Here is an 18,408-nt window from a genome sequence, read left to right as displayed (position 1 = left end):
TTTTCAACGTTTATTTATTTTTGGGACAGAGAGAGCCAGAGCTTGAATGGGGGAGGGGCAGAGAGAGAGGGAGACACAGAATCGGAAGCAGGCTCCAGGCTCTGAGCCATCAGCCCAGAGCCTGACACGGGGCTCGAACTCACGGACCGTGAGATCGTGACCTGGCTGAAGTCGGACGCTTAACCGACTGCGCCACCCAGGCGCCTCCTTGGAGGATTCTAAAGAAGCATTTTCTGAGGATCTGCAGACTTTTCAGTTGAGGGAAATGAGAAAATCTCAGGGCCGGGTTAAGAAATGTGGTTAGAGGGGTGCCTGGGTGGCTCAGTCGGTTAAGCGTCCGACTTCGGCTCAGGTCATGATCTCGCGGTCCGTGAGTTCGAGCCCTGCGTCGGGCTCTGGGCTGATGGCTCAGAGCCTGGAGCCTGCTTCAGATCCTGTGTCTTCCTCTGTCTCTGCCCCTCCCCCGTTCATGCTCTGTCTCAAAAATAAATAAAAACGTTAAAAAAAGTTAAAAAAAATTTTTTTTTAAATAAAAAAAAAAAGAAATGTGGTTAGAGAATAAAATCTGTGTCTTGAGCAGAACTTGGTGCCAGGCACCTCTACCGTAGCAGCCACCTGTACTACAGCCTGAGAGATAGTGGCTGTTACACTTATTTTCTTTGTGAGAAAACTCAAGGCTCAGTGAGATTTTCCTTTTTTTTTTTTTTTTTTTTTGATGTTTTATTTATTTGGAGAGAGAGAGCATGAGTGTGAGCAGGGGAAGGGAAGAGAGAGAGGGAGACACAGAATCCGAAGCAGGCTCCACACTGTCAGCACAGAGCCCAGCGCAGGGCTCGAACCCACCACCTGTGAGATCATGACCTGAGCCAAAATCAAGAGTCCCGACGCTTAACGGACTAAGGCACCCAGGCGCCCCATTACCTCTTCTTGTAGATTTTCAACTGTTTATTTTTTATATACGAGAAACTGTTGATCTTTATCACTTGTTCAACCGTGCCCATCAATGCATTCTTTATTATTTCTCATTCGTTATTCTTAGATTGCCCAATAACGCATTCATAGCATTTCATAATGATTATAGAGTTGCCTGCTGTTTTCTTGGCCTGGGTTTTAAAATTGTCTTTCCGGTTAGTTGTGGATTCAGTGCTGGCCAACTTTCCCGCCCTGTCAGGGCTGGCTCTGGAATCTTCCACCCTTCTTTCTCCTCAGGACCAGCCAGTGGCTTGCTCCTTCCTGACCACCAGGAGGAAGGTGTCCCTTTATCTCCGGCAGGGCAGAGTCCCATCCCTGCCGTCCCAGGTCCATCTTTGGGCCATCGGCTCCTCCCCTGTGCTCTCTTCCCCTTTCTCCTGGTCTCCCCCTGCGCTTGCCTTTGATTTGTCTTCGGAAGTTCCCCTTGTCCACTTGCCTTTTCCCCTTCATTTCCCAAGTTCCCACAGGAACCTGGGAAGTAGGTTGTGCCCAGAGGTTAGAACGGAAACTGCAGCCAGATAACTCCAAGGGACAATGCTCAGTTGACGTCATTTCTTTGCCTCGGCCAGAGGTGGTTTTTTTCTTCCATTTTTCTTCAGGTTACTCTTCTACTCCACCCAGCCCAGTGTCTGTCAACCTCTGTGTGAAAGCTCCCTGGCATTGTCTGGTTGGTTTATGTGTTTCCTTTATATTCAAGCTCAAAAATCCATAGTTAGACTTAGACACTTGGTCTTTGGTAGGGTTGCTTTGTTTTGAAGCAGAAGCATCCCCTTGTGACTATCTTGATAACCTCTCCTATCGATCCTGCATTTATTTCCAACACGATCCTAAGAGGCGAGTCATGTAGGGACTGTACAGTCATATCTCCAGGAATACACACAGATGTGTGAAATGAGTTGTCACGGGTTGCAGAAAAGAAAGCTTTCCTACCCTGGTTAGTATTCTTTAGTGAGTTTCAATCAAACTTCAAATCTTCAAAAGAAGATGATGAAAAGAAACTAGTGAACTTTTAGGAAGTGTCCAGTGTGGTCCAGGCTGTGGATTCTTTTTTTTTTCTTTTTAAGTTTATTTATTTATTTTGAGAGAGAAAGAGCATGTGTGCACATAAGTGGGGCAGGGGAGGAAAGAGGGGGGGGAGAGAGAAAAATCCCAAGCAGTCTCTGCATCGCCAGCATCGAGCCCGACGCGGGGCTGGAACCCACAAACCGTGAGATCATGACCTGAACTGAAGTCAGACACTTAACCAATTGAGCCAGCCAGGCGCCCCCAGGCTGTGTATTCTAAGGCATTCCTTGCTGTCTCCATTTTAATTCTTTCTTTCTTTCTTTCTTTCTTTCTTTCTTTCTCTTTCTCTTTCTCTTTCTCTCTTTCTTTCTCCCTTCCTTCCTTCCTTCCTTCCTTCCTTCCTTTCTCTCTCTTTCTTTTTTTCTTTCTTTCTTTCTTTCTTTCTTTCTTTCTTTCTTTCTTTCTTTCTTTCTCTTTCTCTCTTCCTTCCTTCCTTCCTTCCTTCCTCTTTCTTTCTTTCTTTCTTTCTTTCTTTCTTTCTTTCTTTCTTTCTTTCTTTCTTTCTTTCTTCCATCCATATGGGAGCTGAGGCTCAAGGCTTAAATAACTGGCTTGAGGTCATATCCAAGCTGAATGCTTTTTGTAAAACATGCCACCTGAGGTCCAGATGGGTCCATTTAACGGAAGTGTAGTGTGTGTCCTCGTGGTGTTCTAATGCACTGAGCTTCTGTTCATTTTCTCTCCTCTGTCCAGCTCTACCTTCAGGCCCGCTTCACTTGGCGAGGGGCCCGCCTGCTCCGGCCCCTCCTGCAGTTCACCCTGATCATGATGGCCTTTTACACAGGACTGTCGCGTGTGTCCGACCACAAGCACCATCCCAGCGATGTGCTTGCAGGATTTGCTCAAGGAGCCCTGGTGGCCTGCTGCATAGTGAGTAGCATCGTATTCTTACTACACACGCGGAGCCCCACACCGCCTGCTTGTTAAATGTTTCCAGCTCAGTGACCAAAGCTAGGGAGCTCTCAATCCTTTTTTCTGCTTGGTGTATAAAGAGTCACCCCGCCCCGGGACCCCTTCAGTAAAAGGAAAGTCATTTCTGTTTCCTTCCAGCCTGTGAGTTTTCATTCAGCAGAGTCTGTGAGTCCTCAGGTTTGGGCTCATAGAACGTTGCAGCCGGAGATCTTTGATAGTGGCCACCTTGCTCACTTTATTGATGAGGACATTTAGGGTTTGAGAGGGAAAGAAACTTGCCCCAGGTCACATGTCAGGTGACCAGCAGAGTCTGGGTCCCTGACTCCGTGCTCACGTGCTGCTTTGGTGGACACTTAAAATTGAGTTGAATTCAGAATCTTGGGAAACTTCCACCCTTCCCAGTGTGACCTTTAGGGTGACTTGGTCAGACCCTAAACGTGGTGTCGGCTAGACAAGAGGGGGCTTGGTCAAGGCTGAGCCTTACCTTGGCTAGCTAAAGGGCCTTGTACATCAAGAGAAGGCCTTGTACCTAGCGAATGGCCTCAGGATGGGCCAGGTTCTCATTTGCCCCAGGTGACTGGGTTACCCTTTTCCCATATTTCATCCCTGACTCTGTGAATGTGCATAAGGCATCCCAGCTCTCTGAGCTTCTGTCCCCTCAAGAATCTCTGCTTTTCTTGCCTGCTAAAAGTTTTGAGGGGTTTATTCAGCACACATGGTGGAGCTCCTGCTCTGATACCGTGCCTTCCTGGGCCCCACTCTGGGGAGCTCACACCAGGCCAGCGAGAATCTCAGAGCACAGTCATGGCTGGATGTTTAGGCACCACACATGCGGGTCGTGTTGTTCGTATAATCCTTGCCCACTCGCAGTAAGACTCATAACAATAGAGATCTGGACGAGCCCTTGGCCTTTCTTCATTTCTAAACCTGGCTGCTGCCCCGAGTCTCCCTTTGATCACCTCTCCCACTCACTCCTGTGATGGCGTTTGTCACCCTCTGCTGACATTGCAGATGTGTGTATCCCTTTAGACTGTAAATTTCCCCGGGGACAGGGACCATAGATGACACACTGTTGTTCTCCCCGTCTCCCCAGTGCCTCTCAGGGAGTCTGGCTCAGAGTAGATGAGTCTTTAATCCATAGAAAGCTTGAGTCAATGGGTGGCTCTCCTCTTCCTTGAGAACACTACAAGAGACATTGTGTTGGAGGCAGAGGGATGAATAAGGCACAGGCCTTGCTTCCAAGGAAATCCCAGTCTACTCGCTCCCACCGCCTGGCCAGCACAGGGGTTAGAACACAGCACGGGGCTGTCATGGAGATACGGACAGGGCGCTTCGGCTGCAGGCGAGGGCCGGGTGCAGGGGGAAGGAAGTGGGCAGGGAGTAGTGGCGATCGAGTGGGCACCAGGTAGAAAGTCGTGTCTGAGCTGCTTGTCAGTTTTGGCAGGAGAATCCTGGCCTAAGGACTTGCCTCTTTTGACGGCTTTGTTCATCACTTTCTTTCTTCCTTTTTTTTTTTTTTTTTTTTTTTTTTTTCAGTCAAGGTCAGAAGGGAGAGAAATTGGGGGAGCAAACCGTTAAATGAGAGCATCGGTCACCGGCCAGCTCAGTCTCTGATGCTTTAATGTGAAGTGACAGCAGGGGACGGGTGTTTGCTTGAGGGGGTAACCCTTTGTCGACTGTGGCCTTCTGAGCCGTGCTCTTGGCAGGCGCCCGGCCCACCGGCCTGCTGCTGTGTTTTCTTCCGCGTGCTGCTGTCCTAGTTAGGGTCTCCTGCACCCCCAGTTTAAAAAGGTGCAGAGATGCTTTGTAGCCTGCCTCTTTCATATCCTATAGCACTCTCCATGCACAATGAGACGGTATCTGGGAGGACCGGGGTTTATTTTCAACAAGGGAAATGAGAGGTCTGACTTTTGTCCTGTTTGACTCTGGCTGACTGTCGCTGAGCAGAGGAAGTTGGTACGAGCATTTACTAAGCCCCTACTCTGTGCTGGCACCATTCCAGATCCTTTACCCATGGTCGATGGCTGCTCCCAGGTGCTCCCTGACTTGAAAGCTTTGCCCTCTGCACTTGGCAAGGAAGGATGGTCACTGGGGCTGAAGGCCAACCAGAGTTAACCCGAGGCGGAACAGCACAGACCACACAGATTTATTTTCTGGCAGTTCTCGAGTTTGGAATTACAAAATAGGTCTCACTGGGCTAAGATCAAGGTGTTGGCGGGCTGCGTTCCTTCTGGAAGCTGCCTGCGTTCTTTAGCCCATGGCCCCTTCCTCCCCCTCCAGGTCTTTCTTTCCTTCTCTCTGGCCTCTGCTTCTGTCACTACATCTCCCCCTGTGATTCTGACTCTTTTGCCTCCCTCTTAGGAGGGCTCGGGAGATTCCGTGGAGTCCGCCCGGTGATCCAGGGAAATCTCCCCATCTCCAGGTCTTCAACTTTATCCCACCTGCAAAGTCTGTTTGGCCATGGAGGGTAACATATTAGCAGGTTGTAGGGATTAGGACACAGACATCTTTGGGGCACCGTTGTTTAGTCTATCACACGTTTCCCGCCATCTTCCTCGAAGACAGAATTGTCTAACTTTCTCCTCCTGTTCCCGTGGCCCTTTTCATGGTTTTCCTGCTGTGGCCTTCAGCCTGGCTTTGTTGAAGTTGCCTGCTCAAATGTCTGTCTCCCGAACCAGGCTGCCAGTGCCTTAGCAGAATCCTGTGGCTTCACCTTCCAGCTCTTTGTCATCCTCGGGCCTTATACAGTGGCTGGCACAAGGGGTGCTTGATTAGCCTTGGTTAAAGAGGGCATGTGACGAGTGAACTTGTAACCTCAGGCGAGACACTACCCCTCTGAGCCTAGTTTTCTCATCCTGTGAATGGACCTTGGAGGCGTGATAGCTCTGGGACCTTCTCCCACAGAGATTGAGAGGCACGGCCGACTTTTGTAGCGAGTAAACTACCTGCCTTCTCAGATGGAACCGTCTTCCTGCAGTGCCCACGAAGATGGCCTCTTTTGGGGGGCTGGGACTTGTTTTTAAGTCCCAGTGGGTGCCTTGCATCACCCTAGAACGTTGGCTGAGTCACTGCAGAGCCTTGGGCAACAGGCCGTGACAGCTTAGCACTTTTACTCAGGTCTTCTGAGAGTAAGTCCTGCACAGCAAGCACATGTGTCTAGACAGAAACCACGTGTCAAGCAAGAGCAGATCCGATTTCCTACCCCACTGCTCGCTAGTTGAACCTTTCCAGAGAGGGAAGCCGATGGCACTCACCACAAACAGAAAACCTATGTGGTATCACGGACTGAACACGAAGACATGGGCACACGGGGTCAGATAGGCCTGCACACTGATGTATGTCTTTACACGTGTGGCTGGAGGTAGAGAGACCCAGAGGCGCGTGGACAGACCCAGCAGTACCCAGACACATAGACATCCATCCTTTTTCCGATCAGAACCACAGAAACACACAGTCAGGCAAGCCAATGCAAACAGCCACATACTGACCTTCACAGTGCCCCTCCTGCCTACACACACACACACACACACACACACACACACACACACAGTCAGCCCTACCAAGATATGAGCCCTACAGCTGGACTCACCCCCTAGAGTAACCCAGGGACTCCGACGAGGCGACAAACATCAGTTCATTTCCTGTCTGGTGACAACTTGCCTATCTGGTCACCTCTTCCCTGACCCTCCAGCAGATGGCAAACGATGGGGCCCTGGGAGGGGTCAGGGCAGGGCCAGGCCGCCATTGCTGTGGGTGCAGCAGAGGAAGCAGCTGTTTTCGAATGTCATAAACACACGGCAGAGTCTTTCCTGGTTTTCCTCTTCCCCGGGGGTGTAGCTCAGCTAGCCGTCGCTCTTTTGTGTGCTGCTGTCTTCCTCCAGGATGTAGGGAAGGGAGAGGGCGTTCTTTGTCTCTGCCCCAGTGTGGTGACCTTGGGAGAAGAGACCAGCAAGAACACAAGTGTTAAGAACTTGGTGATGACACCCCCTTGAGAGGAAATGGATGCAGAGAGGGTGTGGCACACCCAAGGACACACAGTGGCAGAGTTGGGACCAGATCCTGGCTCACAATTCTCTCTCATAGGACTAAAACCGTGAACTCCAAACATGCTTGGTCTATGCCATGAATTTGTGAGATCTCTTCCTTCTCTAATGGAAGATTCCCATCTATTCCCATTGGATTGATCACACTGTTGTCTGGGCACAGGAATATGGATGAAATGACCTTGCAAGTCTTTTCTGGCCATGCAGAAGTCTAGCTCTTTGCCCAGTAGGCCCTGGGGCTGACCTTGCCTCCTCAGGGCCCCCACTCTGAGGAGGGGTAGGGGTGTCAGGACCGTGATGTGGGAAAGAGAAGGGAGCAAGGTCTGGAGACAAACTGTGGCCCCAGCAGATGATGACTGGATCCTCCACCATCTTCAGTGTCCTTCGAAAATCTCGTTTCTCATTCCACTGCTGAGATGAATGAGTGATGAGTCAGAGACTCCAAAGGGAATCCCACTAGCCACCTGCTAATTAGGCATATGGGCATGTCACTTCTTCTCAGCCACCTTTCCCTATAGTGGGGTGTGGGGATGATAATAACATCCCACTCTCTTTAGATTGTGGAATCGATGAATAAAAGATGCTTGTGCTTGCCACATGCAACACATCAATTGAATGTGTATCATGGAGGAAGTACTATACTTTGTTTTAAAGATTTGGAGCTAAAAGGAGTTGGCCCTTGAAGAGTTTTAATGCAGGAGCTTCCCCAGACTTGACCACGATCCGTAATAATAAATTCATTTTCCAGGGCGCCTGCGTGGCTTGCTTGGTTAGGCTTCTGACCCTGGATTTCGGCTCAGGTCATGATCTCATGGTTCGTGAGATAGAGCCCTCATTGGACTCTGTGCAAGCAGCACTGAGTCTGCTTGGAATATTCTTTCTCATTCTCTCTCTCTCTCTCTCTCTCTCTCTCTCAATAAATAAATAAACTGTAAAAGAAGTATGTTTTCCATTATAACCCAATAGAAGCACTCACACATAACTGGAAAATTTCCCAAAATAAGACTTACCCTTACTGTGTGTGATACAGTCTAATATTTTTCATTCAACCTTTAAAAATGCTGGTAGTGTATCCAAAAACAAAACAAAACAAAACAAAAAACAAATGTTGGTAGTGACCACCCAGTAAATGGATTTTGTAACTTTCTCAGGACTTGTGACATGAGGTTTGAAAAACACTGATGTAGTGGGGACAATGGGGGGCACAAGAGAGGGGATAGTTAGTTCATTCTGAGGGTGTTGGAAGGCTAGAAAGAATCCCTAGAGGAGATGGAACCTTGATGAGTGGACACTTTTTTATGAGCTATAAAAGAGAAGGAAAGGCATTTCATGAAGAAGGAATGTTGCAGAGACATGGGGATGGGTGAGAACAATGGGAACACAGTGTGTCTTCTGATCCTAGAAGGCTTCAAAATGTAGGACTTCTGGAAGCAGGGCCCCTGCTTTTCCCAGCCTCTGTCATCCTTGAGCATCATGTTCTGGAAGCCCAGATCTTGCTAGATGTAGTTCCCCACTAGCTGAGCTGTCGGTGCTGTGCCCGCCCCCTTCCCGCCTTCCCAGAAACCCTCCTTTGCCATAGCCTAGAAGCACCTTCCTGGAAGGGTCCTAGGCAGGCACAGATCCCTGTTCTCCTCCAGAATTGCCCCCAACTCTCCTCCGCTGTTCCAAACACACCTTGTTTTTGTGCGACTAACTTCATCCATGACCCTCAGTAGCAGTGATGGTCATGAATGATGATAACTGGGGTAGGATTTGAGTAGCCCTACATCAGTAGGAGGTGTTTTCATGTGAATTCTCCCACTGAAGCCTGACAACTATGGGAAGGTGAATTTTTAAATAATGCTTGCACGCACATACAGAGACGATCTATCATCTGAAGTTATAAACCTCTTCATTTGGTATAAATTCAAGTCCCAGCAAGAGTGTGACTTAGTCTGAGGTCACACACAGCAGGCGCAATTTTGGTACCAGATCCTGCTGCCTGATGCAAGTCTTTTCTGTGACCGTTTCCACCCCATCAAGTTCCTCTCAGATATACCAGGAAACCATTCAAATGAGATGCTGGCAAGTCCCCAGTGCCAAAAGCCACTGGAAGTCCTTTTCTGAGGTCAAAAAGTGATGATTGCAACTGGGTAGCTCTCATTTAGTCAAAAGACAGGGCTGCCAAAGATGGCTTTTCTTTAGACAGCACTTATTATACTTGGGGCACGAGGGTGAGCCAGGTCCCAAGGCTTTCTCCTGCAAAGAAAATGATTCCTTAATTCATGAGATTGTTTATTATGGTAGAGCAGGATGCCAAAAGGAAATCCTGAAGCCAAGGCGTGGGGAAGTCTACAAAAAGGAACAGCGCAGGGGTGCCTGGCTGGCTCAGTCGGTGGAGTGTGAGACTCTTGATCTCGGGGTTGTAGGTTCGAGCCCTGTGCTGGGCGTGGAGATTACTTGAAAATAAAATGTTACAAAGAAAAAGATCAGCTCATGGACTGTATCCTCCCGTGGGGGTGGAGTAGAATTCGTTGAGGGCCACAGCTGGGCTCTGAGTCGTTTATGCATTTGAGTAGCTCACAGTCTAAAGTGGAAACGTTAAAGCCTGTGCCCAGTGCTAAGACGGAAGGTCATTAAAAGTTGAGTGTGGGTAGGGGTGCCTGGGTGGCTGAGTTGGTTGAGTGTCCAACTCTTGGTTTTGGCTCAGGTCATGATCTCAACATTCATGAGATCGAGCCCCGCGTCAGGCTGTCCACTGACAGCATGAAGCCTCCTTGGGAGTCCCCCTCTCGGCCCCTCCACCGCTCACACTGTCTCTCTCAAGATAAATAGATAAATAAACTTAAAAAACGTTGAGTGTGGGTAGCAAAGAGAAAACACAGGCAGCTCCGGGCAGGTATCCTGATACCCAGTGTATAGATACAGGAGCTGCTTTCAAAGCAATTACAAGATGTGTAAGACCTTCAGCCATTAACATGGCAGATCTAGCATTTGAGCCCATCTGTGTTATCTCCATAGGGTGCCCATTGGCGGTTCTCCTGACTTTAGTCTGCATAACAGACTAAAATAGGGTTTGTTAAAACCCTACACTTCCCGTAGGCCTAGGGTGGGCCTAGGAATCTGCTTTTTCGAGAGGCAGCCAGCTGATTCTGAAACAGATGATCTGAGGATTACATTTGGAGAAATACCAGAATAGACAACCCTCCGTGTTCTTCTGGTTGTTAAGGTTCTAACATTCTTCTCCTTTAGTATTTAGCTGCTCTGGGCTGGCATCTAAGCTCAACGGGGGCTTATAAAAATCCTTGATGTATGAGGAGGTGATTCCTATTTTCAGGGAGCTAACTTCCACATTCTCAGGAGTTGAAACACTCCAGGACTCCAGAAACATTTAAAGAACACTTTTGTTGTCATAACCGAGGGTAGATTAACGAAGTGACCCTCAGAAGTTGCCGACGTGGCCATTCGCAGGCAAGTGGGAGTAGAAACCTTGCTACCGACCGGCCTTCTTGTTTCTGGCTGGCTTGGTCCTTGCTGAGCTCCAGCCAGGCCGTACCCCAGAAGGGCCTCTCTGCTCCGGGGGGCTGGCATCTCTGGGGCCAGTGAGTGCTGACAGCAAGACATCAGAGGCATCTTCCTTCTTGATTGTGCTGACTCATTCCCCAAAATAGCCTCGGAAATTATAGGACTTGGAGATCAGATTCTATCTGTCCTGTGGAAAACTCCTACCTGCGTATGATCTTCCTGTCTGGCTCGACTTTTACCTTTTGGCTTATTTATAGTCTTCATCATCCGTCTTCCCCGCCCCCCCCCCCCCTTTTCCTTTCTTCTAGTTCCTTCTCTTGTTTCGTGTCTTCCCACACAAGGGGCGGGGAAGGAGAAGTGACGTTGTGTAGGTAGGCACTGGACGCCTGAGCCAGTGGCCATGGCTCCCACTTATTAACCTTTATTTATTTATTTATGGTTTATTAACCACGCTGTCAACACTTGTGCCTTCTGTTACGTCACATCCTTAGAGTGACCCTCCGAGGTGGGTACTGTGTCCCTCATTTGGGTATTTTACCGAAAATGGCAGAGGCTGGATTTGAAGACAAGTCTGTCTTGCCCTTGTGGGCAAGGCTCGTTGCCAGTGCTGCATGTGCTGGATGGGGGGGGGGGGGGGGGGGTGATGACACAGTGGCGTGCTGGGGATGCTGGCTCCCTGTACGCTTCTTACCTCCTCCTCTTTGTAACGAATGGGATTCCTCAGCCTGGACTTGCCTCGAGTCTTTTGTGGAGTGTGGAGTCTTGCTCCTGGTCGAAGGACTCCACTCTCCTGAGGGCTTGGGTACGTCAGGGCATCTTGCACACTCGGGTCCCAGAATGGCCTGGCCATTCTAACTCAGAAGAAGGCCACACCTGCTTCCCCAAGGTGCTGTCAGAGGGACCCCAAATGTTAGAAGGCAGATGAAAGCGGAGCTAGAATTTTTTCCCCCTGGCGTGGTTACCCCCGCCGCAAGAGCTCGGGGAGGGGGAACAAGAGCAAAGATTTCTAGAGTGAGACGCACAACTAGGAAGGAAAGCATTGCCTTTTTCCTGCACGCGTATCCACCTCCACACGTCCACACCACCCCCGTCAATTCTTACCAACTGCCTTCTGCTCTCCACATTCCAGAAATCCATCTCTTCTGCGTCTTCACGGCTTGGTTGTAGCGCGGGACCCGTCTTCTGGACTCTGCGGGTCCTGACTTGGTGCCCTTGCCTTCAGGTTCTCCATTCCCTTTCTGACTCCTTCTGCATCTTTAGGTAACAGCCTTCTCAACAGGCTGCTTCTCTGCTACAGCCTTGACAGTGGCTCCTGAAGCCAAGAGGATGAGGTCCGAGTTCCTTAACGTGTCCTAGGAGCCTTCTCAGGATCTGGCTGTCTCCTCTGCAGCCTTACTGACCGCGTGGCCGTAGCCATGCTGAGTTTCCTGCAGCTCCTGAACGTGCTGTTCTCTCTCCCGTGCCTTTGCACGCACTGCTCCTCTGCCTAGAACAACATTCCTGGCGTTCGCCACCTGGCTAACTCCTACTGAGCTAAGCTCAAATATACCTCCTTTGGGGGAAGCCTTCTTTATAAAGCCCCCCACCCTCCCCTTCAGCGTGGGTTCCATGATTCTTCAACCCCCCTGGCTTCCCTCTATCATGATCTTTAAAACACTGTATCGTAACTATCTGTTTGCTTGGATCTCTCCCCCCCCAGTGCCCTGTGAGCTTGGGAGGGCAAAGGGCTCTTGGGTATATTTATCTTTATAATCTCAGGGCCTGGCACAGAGCAGATGTTCAATACGCGTTACTGGTTGCATTTTTCAAGAAAAGCACTTTATAAAATTCAAAGAATCGGAGAGATGGAATTGAAAGCAAATGCTCAGGGCAGTTTAAACAAGAGCTTTTCTTGGTGCTTAGGGTATAGATTTCCGGCGCGCTGACACTGTGTTTATTATCTAATGTTGCTCTCTTCTCACAGCAGAGATCTGTGGAAGTAGGGCTGTGGGCTGGGAGTGGTTCCCTGGACATAAGATAGCTACCTAATTTGTATAGACCCTTCCCCGTCTGGGCCTCTGGGTTTTCTTTTTGGGTGGAGAGCACCTTCTGCAGGAAATGGAACTGCTCCGGGCAAGGTTTTCACTTCTGCTAGTCCTTTTTGTGCTCTGCTGTTCAAGCGTTGGGAAGACTGAGCCCTGTTTGAGTCTTGACGGGATCGAGTTTCGTGATCCCAAAAAAGTGTTTGTGTAAGCTCAAGCCGCGCTGAAAGCGAAATGCAAGTTTTAAAGGGGGGTTCTGCTGGACCTGACTCAACTTTTCATCTTGCCGCCTGGCTGCGTACATGCAGCGTGCGAGCGTGTGGTTCCCCAGAAGGCTGGGGGATTCGCAAGTGCCGATAAGACCCAAGGCCAGCATGCTTGCTTCCAGTAGAGAGGAGTTTAGAAATTCAACTGGGTGTTGTATGGAAACCAGTTTGACAATAAATTTCATATTAAAAAAAAAAAAAAAGAAATTCAACAAGAATTTTTTTTAGGTTTATTTATTTTGAGAGAGAGAAAGAGAGTGAGCAGGGGAGGAGCAGAGAGAGAGAGAGAAGCAGGATCCCAAGCAGGCTCTGTGCCATTAGCACAGAGCCCTACGTGGGGTCTCAAGCTCACGAGCCACGAGATCATGACCTGAGCCGAAGTCGGACGCTTAACCGACTGAGCCACCCAGGCGGCCCCTACATTCTTGCCTTTAACGTCCATATTATCCCTGTTTCGCAGCTGGGAAACGGAAACCCTAATATGCGGTAGATAATGAGCTCAGAAAATTAAACTGGGAAATAAGCCAGTAGATTAAGTTGGTGTCAGATTCTCGGAGGGAAGATGTTTATTGGGGGCTGGGGGTTCATCCCCTTGCTATGTTTGCCTTCAGCAGGTGGGCTGAAGCTGGGAGAAAGATCTCTAAGAGATGGGAGCTGTGAGAGCCCTCATTTGGTGCCACCGGCGGCTGGGCAGGAAGAAGTGCAGTTGAGAGTCCGCCTCGGAGGGCTAGATTGAAGCCTTCCTCCAAAACCAAGTAAAGGAGGAAGGAGAGGGTAGTTTCCAGGTGGAGATGGGGATACTGGCTCTGCACCTGTCAGAGAAGAGTTGAAAAGTGTAATTATTTCCACATTTAACTTCAGTCACGGTCGTTAGTGCTTCCTTATACGGGAAGCACTTGCAAGCTCCTTCTGTGACCACATGTAAAGGATTCCCAGCCAGGGGGCCTCGAACCCCCTGGCAGGGTTGGGTACACATCTTTCCTTTCCTGGTTCTCGGGTTTGGCCCGGACTAGGAGCCAGGAGTTCTCACTGTTCACACCTCCTTGGAAAAGAAAGGGACAGAAGGTTTAATTTTTTTTTCTTTGCAAAATGGTACATTCTATAGCACTGGGGCTGTAAATGTTATTAAAATGTTAACATTTCTTGGCAACATTTCACTTTCTGATAGTAGCACAGAAACATCCCAGCCATCTTTTCTTATTTATTACTTTTTTATAAATAAATAATAATTAAACCTTTGAGTAGGCGATGTATAGAATGGGTAAAAAATTCAAAAGATGTCAGGGTTGGGGCGCCTGAGTGGCTCAGTCGGTTAAGCATCCGACTTCAGTTCAGGTCATGATCTCATGGTTCGTTGAGTTCGAGCCCCGAGTGGGGCTCTGTGCTGACAGCTCAGAGCCTGGAGCCTGCTTCAGATTCTGTGTCTCCCTCTGTCTGCACTGCTTGCACTCTGTCTCTCACATTGTCTCAAAAGTAAATAAACATTAAAAAGAAAAATTCTTTTTTTTTTTTTAAAGTTGTCAGGGTTTTGTAGCGGCTGATAAGTCTCTATTTCCTGTTCCTCTTCTGGTCCCTTGATCTCCTGAGTAACCAGCACCACCAGTTTCTGGCTGTGCTTTCTGTGGCACTTGGTTGATGCTCTGTCTGACTATAGAAAGGACATCATGGGGGGCGCCTGGGTGGCGCAGTCGGTTAAGCGTCCGACTTCAGCTCAGGTCACGATCTCGCGGTCCGTGAGTTCGAGCCCCGCGTCGGGCTCTGGGCTGATGGCTCAGAGCCTGGAGCCTGTTTCCGATTCTGTGTCTTCCTCTCTCTCTGCCCCTCCCCCGTTCATGCTCTGTCTCTCTCTGTCTCAAAAATAAATAAACGTTAAAAAAAAAAAATTGGTTAAATACCTTTAAAAAAAAGAAAGGACATCATGGAAGTTGGTTCGATAGGTGATCCAAGGGGTGATCCATGGACCCTTGATGCATGATCCAAGGATCAGGGTATCGAGCCCCACATCTGGCTCCTCACTGAGCATGCTTGCCTGGGATTCTCTCTCTCTCCCTCTGCCCCTCTCCCTAGCTCATACTCTCTCTCTCAAAAAAATTTGAAAAGTAACTTTTTAGCCTCTACTGTGTCCAGAACGAAGTCACAGTGCCATCATTGTTAGTGAGTGCATGACCTGTGTCCAGAAAGTTGGCTAGGCACAGGGAATTTGGAGGTGCTCTAGTCTCCATTTCGAAAATCTGCCCTGTGTTTCCTATTAAATGACATGACTGATAGCCGCCTCTTATGGTTACGCAATACAACCTCCTATTGCTGAATGGCTCAAGTGGATGTCTGTGTATTTATTTTGCCATGTAATACAAAGCATAAATTTTTCTTCACTAACTCATCAGGCTCTTGAATCTGTCCTCGTAAGCTAATTGGGACAGGAGCTATGCCTCAGCCATCCCCGTACCTTTGCAAGTTGGGTGTCTGTAAATGTTCCTCAGGGATTGTTAAGACCGGGTGGGGTCTTGTGCTCACAAATGGGGAGGACTTTGGGAAGGAGCGATAGGAGATTGCATTGACCTCTCCTCCGAGTTAGCTGCTGACTCCCTCAGCCACAAAACCCTGGCTTCTGCACCCCCAGCAAATTGTTGAGATCCGGACTTTCAGGAAAACGTGGTCACATCGGCTTCCTTCTCCACTCCTGCTGATAGGAATTCATGTTGGCTGATCTCTTGTGGTTACACCCTAGATTTCTTTGTGAGGAAAGGGAAAGTATCGTAGATTAATGAGCATGACTAATTATGACTTGCTTCCTTATGTAGGAATTTATTTTTCACTGCTGTTCGTTTTCCTTGAGAAATAGGGAAGTAGCATTTTTGGTAGGAAGCACTGGACTGAGAGTCCAGAGAACAGAATTCTACTCCCACCATGGCTGTGCATCCTGGGACATGTCACTGTCCTTCTCTGGGCTTCAGTTTCCCTACCTGTATAACATAAGTTGGTGTGTGTGTGTATATATATATATATATATATATATATATATATATAAATCTCCGTAGGATCCTTCCCTAGTCAAAGATCTATGGTTTGGGGGTCCCTTTTTCCCAAAGTCTGTGCTTCTGTGACCTTCCCTTTGCCTGTCCCCAGGCCCCAGATGTCAGTTATTAATTTCGATGTCTGATTTTGTGCTTCTAGGTTTTCTTTGTGTCCGACCTCTTCAAGACCAAGACGACACTCTCCCTGCCTCCCCCTGCTCTCCGGAAGGAAATCCTTTCACCTGTGGACATTATTGACAGGAACAATCACCACAACATGGTGTAGGTGCTGCCCACCTCCTGAGCTGTTTTATAAAATGACTGCTGACAGCAAGCTCTTGCTGCTCTCCAATCTCATCAGACAGTAGAATGTAGGGAAAAACTTTTTGCCCAACTGATTTTAAAAAGGAAAAAAAAAAAAAAGTCTTATCTTGTGGCCTTCCAAAATAGGTAGCATTCACCTATGTGGAAACAACAGCAAACTAACACCAAGTGCCGAAATCCTGGATGTGCAATTGGTCTAAGTGTTCATGTTCTAGTGAACACGGGCTTGTTCTGGAACAGACACTAAAATGATTTGAGTAGGGTCTGCCAGTCACGCTTGTGACCCGAGGAACCCCAGGCCTGTGAGAAAAGATCAAATTCACATTGTAGCACACAATGCCAGAAGTAGCACTGAATCAAGAAAACAGCCATTGGGCGGGCTCCTGTCTCGTGTCTCTCTGTCCACACCACTCTGATCTGTGCTGTGACTTTGGTTCGGGAAGGTTGGTTTTGTTTTGTTCAATATAAGGGCAGAGCAGGTGTGCTAAGTCAGGCCACGCGATCCCGAATCTGGGTTCCCAGTCCTGAGGCCTTTCTCCCTCCCTCCCCCGGCCCCCAGGCCAGCAGCCACAGCCCCTCACTTTAGCGATTAGGAGACTCTTTGTGGATGAGTGAGTTTCACAAATAGCACAATTTCAAAAGCGATCGAGGGTGCTGGCCCTCCTTTGTCTTCTCTGGCCGCATCATTGTGTGATGCGGGACGTCAGCAGCGGGATGCCCCTGTTGTGTTCACCAGTCACGCGGCACCTTCACACTCTTGGTAACAGTTAGCTTCGGTCACTGCTTTCTCCCCGGAAGTCCTTGCTGTGTGCCCCCCGGGGTCTCCCGGGAGGGTCCCGACACCAGCAAAGGCGTGCTCTGCCGTCGGCTGACGGGAAGCAGCCTTACGTGCAAGAGACGTGGGAGCGAATGGGCAAGAATGAAAAACTCACCAACCTTTTGGCTACTCAGAGTCAGAATGAGCCAGAGCAGCAGATGGTCTGGTGCCTGAGAGGCGGCCCTTCCAGATCTCGGAGCGGACGAGCGTCTCTGCGGGGGCTGCTCTTGCGAAGCTGTGTAAAGCACTATTGTCTTGGGGTTGATCTCTAGGGCAGTTCTCGGTAGGTTCTGCTGGGCAGAACACATGGGTTAAATCTCCGTAGAGTTTTTCCTCATCCTCTCTCCGTAAGTGTCCTTCCAAGCAAGGTCCCACGCGGGGCAGTAGACAGGGATCCTTTCTACTGAACCTTCGAGGAAAGGAGGAAGGAAGAAATGCTTTCAGATCGCGGGTGCAAACCTTGCAAAGGGCTAAATGTAACCACATGGATCAAGCACATGTACATCCTTACTCCAGAAGCCGTCCTTTTCATTTCCACTTCTAGCAAGCTATGATTTTTATATATAAATATTATATAAATAATGTATAAAACATTAAAAGTTAACTATGTAAGATATTATTTCTGAAACAATTTTAGCTACATCCACTATGATTATAAACTGTCTCGACCTGTGTTATTTACATTAGCTGCTTAAAAAAGCATGGAGTTAATTTTTTTTTTTTAATATCAACTAAAATATCGTAGTTCTGTGGTAGACATTGTTTTACAATGAAAGAAATAACTGCAACTAGAGAAAACTGTATAAAAACATTAAAGTGTCAGTATTTTTGTAAGGTTCCATTTTGTAAAGAGAATAATATTCAAAGACTTTTGTAGAATACAAAGTGAAAACTTGTATCTGCGAAACTACACTTGTATTAAATGTGCTTTTTAAATAAAAGCTCATAACCCAACTAATGAAGGGGCTGGAATCCTGAAATGTGTGAGGGGTGTTTGTCTCGGGTGTGTGGCAGGAGGGAGGGGGCTCGCAGGCCCTCTGAGCTCTTTCAATGGGCTGGCTTCACCTTGGGGCACCACTTCCTGATCCTTCCAGTGGGAAATATGGTGGCCGTAGCTGCCTCAGCTGCTCTTTCATCTCTGAAAGCCTGTTTGCCCAGCCAGAATCTGGCTCTGATCTGTCTCAGGCTCTAAAGAGCTTCTGTATTCTAAAGGGGTTTGCTAAGGAGGGAGGAGCTAGTGGGTCCCCCAAAGGCAGATAAGAAGCAGGGCTCCTGATAAGGTGTGCTTGGGGAGCTCCCAAGGGAGCTCTTTACTATCAAAAGAAGGAGGGTGGAGGGCGCTCCCCAGAGAATGGCACTTGGCCCTTGCTTTCTCTCCCGGTGTCTCCCCAGCCTGGAAGAAGAGGGGGAGCTGGTACATGTCACACCCGTTGAGCACCTGTGTGCCAGGCACGTCTGCCTGTTTGTCAC

At 48.7% G+C, this 18,408-nt stretch overlaps 1 protein-coding gene and 1 non-coding gene across 5 annotated transcripts in view; both read left to right on the top strand.

Moving 5' to 3' along the window:
- The window catches only part of PLPP3 (phospholipid phosphatase 3), an 87,441-nt gene extending 69,545 nt beyond the window's left edge, over nucleotides 1-17,896 (top strand). For 3 of the 4 annotated variants that reach the window (XM_043575086.1, XM_043575087.1, XM_043575088.1), the window contains 2 exons: nucleotides 2,731-2,907; nucleotides 15,958-17,896. In XM_043575086.1, the coding sequence (XP_043431021.1) occupies nucleotides 2,731-2,907; nucleotides 15,958-16,083 (303 nt within the window). In that variant the 3' untranslated portion in view covers nucleotides 16,084-17,896. The remainder of the gene's footprint in view (nucleotides 1-2,730; nucleotides 2,908-15,957) is intronic. The other variant, XM_043575089.1, reaches the window with a different exon arrangement.
- Nucleotides 9,349-9,421, top strand: TRNAK-CUU. Its single transcript has one exon. It is a non-coding gene; the product is annotated as a tRNA-Lys (tRNA).
- Nucleotides 17,897-18,408: the final 512 nt, after the last annotated feature.

The sequence above is a fragment of the Prionailurus bengalensis genome, chromosome C1, assembly GCF_016509475.1.
Source record: "Prionailurus bengalensis isolate Pbe53 chromosome C1, Fcat_Pben_1.1_paternal_pri, whole genome shotgun sequence".
Taxonomy (NCBI): Eukaryota; Metazoa; Chordata; class Mammalia; order Carnivora; family Felidae; genus Prionailurus; species Prionailurus bengalensis.
This window is presented reverse-complemented; position numbering and strand designations above follow the sequence as displayed.